Raw genomic sequence first — 2,189 nt, 5'->3', positions numbered from 1 at the left:
GCCCATCCACCCTTCTCCAATCCTCCCAAGAGTGGAAAGAAGAGCTCAGTGGTCATGCTGAGCCCAATGTGTCTTAAACAATAAAAGAGCATCAAGAGCAACCAGGGTGAACACTCTAGATGCCAGCAAGTGGGATATGGCCTCAGTCTGAAAAGTATACCACATCCTCCTTCTATTCTATGCCAGATACCTTCTCCATTTCCACCAGCAGGCAGTCAGTCACATCACGGGGACAGTTGAGATCCAAAGACTGGAGATGTTCCTTGGCTTTTTCAAGTGTGTACTGTTTTATTTCAGACACATTTTTAAGCAGTTTTCTGTGGCTTCCAGGCAGGAAGCGTAGGTAGCCTGATGAAATGTTATAAAGCTAAAAGGAAGAATATGTTACTGTATTATTTTTCTGGATGCCACATCATTTTATGTGCTGGGATCATAAACCCCAAACATTCATGCCTGAGATAACCATACAATTTAGGATATTTTGTGCAACAATGTCTTTGTGGTGAGAGTAATTATTCTCCCAGGCATTATATCTCTGTGATGAAAATGTGCTGACTTGTGGATGAAAAGCATGGTTGGGTTAGGACAAAGATACTCATGGACGCATAGACATCTCTTAAAGGGCTCCTGGAACTATCTAGTCAAATACTTTGTGACCTGCTCCTGTTCTAGGGCTTTTCTAAACCTTTCTATCCCATATGACCTAAATTGACCCTCTATTTCTATGGTAACTGTACAACCAAAGATTAATGAAAAGGAACCAAATAACTACCTGGAGCCAAGGAGTGCTAAGCAAGTAGAAGTCCTCATTGAACAAACGCATGAGCCTATGAACCGTCCTGTCATTATAATCGAAGCGCCTGTTGAAGAGGATGTCGGCGATGACATTGCAGGGTGCACAACCAATGAGAAAAGTAGGGTCAAAGGGCTGGCCTGGAAAACAGGTGAGATGTTAGAGCCCATGTTGGGAAAGGACACTAGCCATGGCTGGCTAGCCATCCCCTCAGACTCCACTGAGTCCGCACCAGTCCCTGTGAGAACAGGGCCTTCTCAACTGTCTTCACGTTTCAGTGCTCTCTAGAGCGCAGCAGTCACACTTGCTGTGCATCTTGCACACCAAGTTACAGAGTAGAACTGGAAATGAATCAAGAGAGCAGTGCCTGAGAAGCATCGTCACTCTCTCCTGGAGGAGAGTAGCTGCCTACCACTTCCAGGTTGTTCAGAGCCTTCTCGGGGCCTGTCCAGGACCCTCCTCCCTCGGTCTGCCTGGGAAGACTCACCCTGGGTCTTCCTGAGCTCCTCCACCAGGAAGCGAGCCTCCCTCTGGATGCGCTCCTCATTGCCCTGTTTCCCCATCCCATGGTCTCGGAGGATGCTCAGGGAAAACCGGCGGATATCCCTCCAGGTGTGAGAATTGTTGAAAATAATTCCTGAAAAATAGGGGCCAGCAGAATTTACTCCCATTGTACAAGTCTCAAATAAACAGGAGGACTGGGGTGACCCCATCAGAGGCTCAGTACCAGTTGTGATGTGAAACTGTGGAACAAGTTCCCAAGAAGGGAAGGGGCAGGCCTTGATCCTCTGGCACATTCAACCCTTCCTGGATGTCTGCGTTTTGGCTGCAGTTTATTATCTTTGGTTTTACACTTACTGCTAGTCTTTTCCATGCTAAACAACAATGAAACCTCCACAGCAAAATCAAGAGAGCTAGTCACTTTCTGCCTATCAACAAAATTCTTGTGTGGCCTTCTGTTCCCATGGATTTTAATCATCAAGTTCGAATCTTCTCAACTCTCAGCACTGTGGCTTTGCAGCAATCTCATTCACGAAGCTCTGAAGGCCTCCGGACTCTGCTGTGGGCACCTCAAGCTGGGAAGACTGAGCAATTCCCCCTCAGCAAGCCTTCTAGGACACAGTCCTACCCTGCCTTTCCCTCCTCCAGAATGTGGCCTGCTGGACTCTCAGGAGCATGGAGACACTTGGAATGAACAGATCTAAAACCACTTTCTTTTGTCCTTGAAAGTGTTAATAGAGACTTGCGTCACTTGCAACGAGTTTCAGCAGTCCAGGGCCGCCACAGCCCAACTCTGTTCCTGCCAAGCAGAGTCTCTGGCGCCTTGTGCTTCCTGTACTCCAGAGGCCCCTGTCCCTTCCTCTCTACCTCCTCCCTCCTCTTCATTTATCCATGG

General features: G+C 47.7%; 1 protein-coding gene across 1 annotated transcript in view; it reads right to left on the bottom strand.

Annotated features, from left to right (window-relative positions):
• Positions 1-2,189, bottom strand: part of LOC106001755 (cytochrome P450 2E1-like) — a 19,516-nt gene that overhangs the window by 7,820 nt on the left and 9,507 nt on the right. The window contains 3 exon segments of the mRNA XM_013036745.1: positions 176-367; positions 773-933; positions 1,281-1,430. Coding sequence (XP_012892199.1) covers positions 176-367; positions 773-933; positions 1,281-1,430 — 503 coding nt within the window.

The sequence above is a fragment of the Dipodomys ordii genome, unplaced genomic scaffold, assembly GCF_000151885.1.
Source record: "Dipodomys ordii isolate 6190 unplaced genomic scaffold, Dord_2.0 Scaffold401, whole genome shotgun sequence".
NCBI lineage: Eukaryota > Metazoa > Chordata > Mammalia > Rodentia > Heteromyidae > Dipodomys > Dipodomys ordii.
Note: the sequence above shows the minus strand (reverse complement) of the source record. Positions and strands in the feature narration are given on the sequence as shown.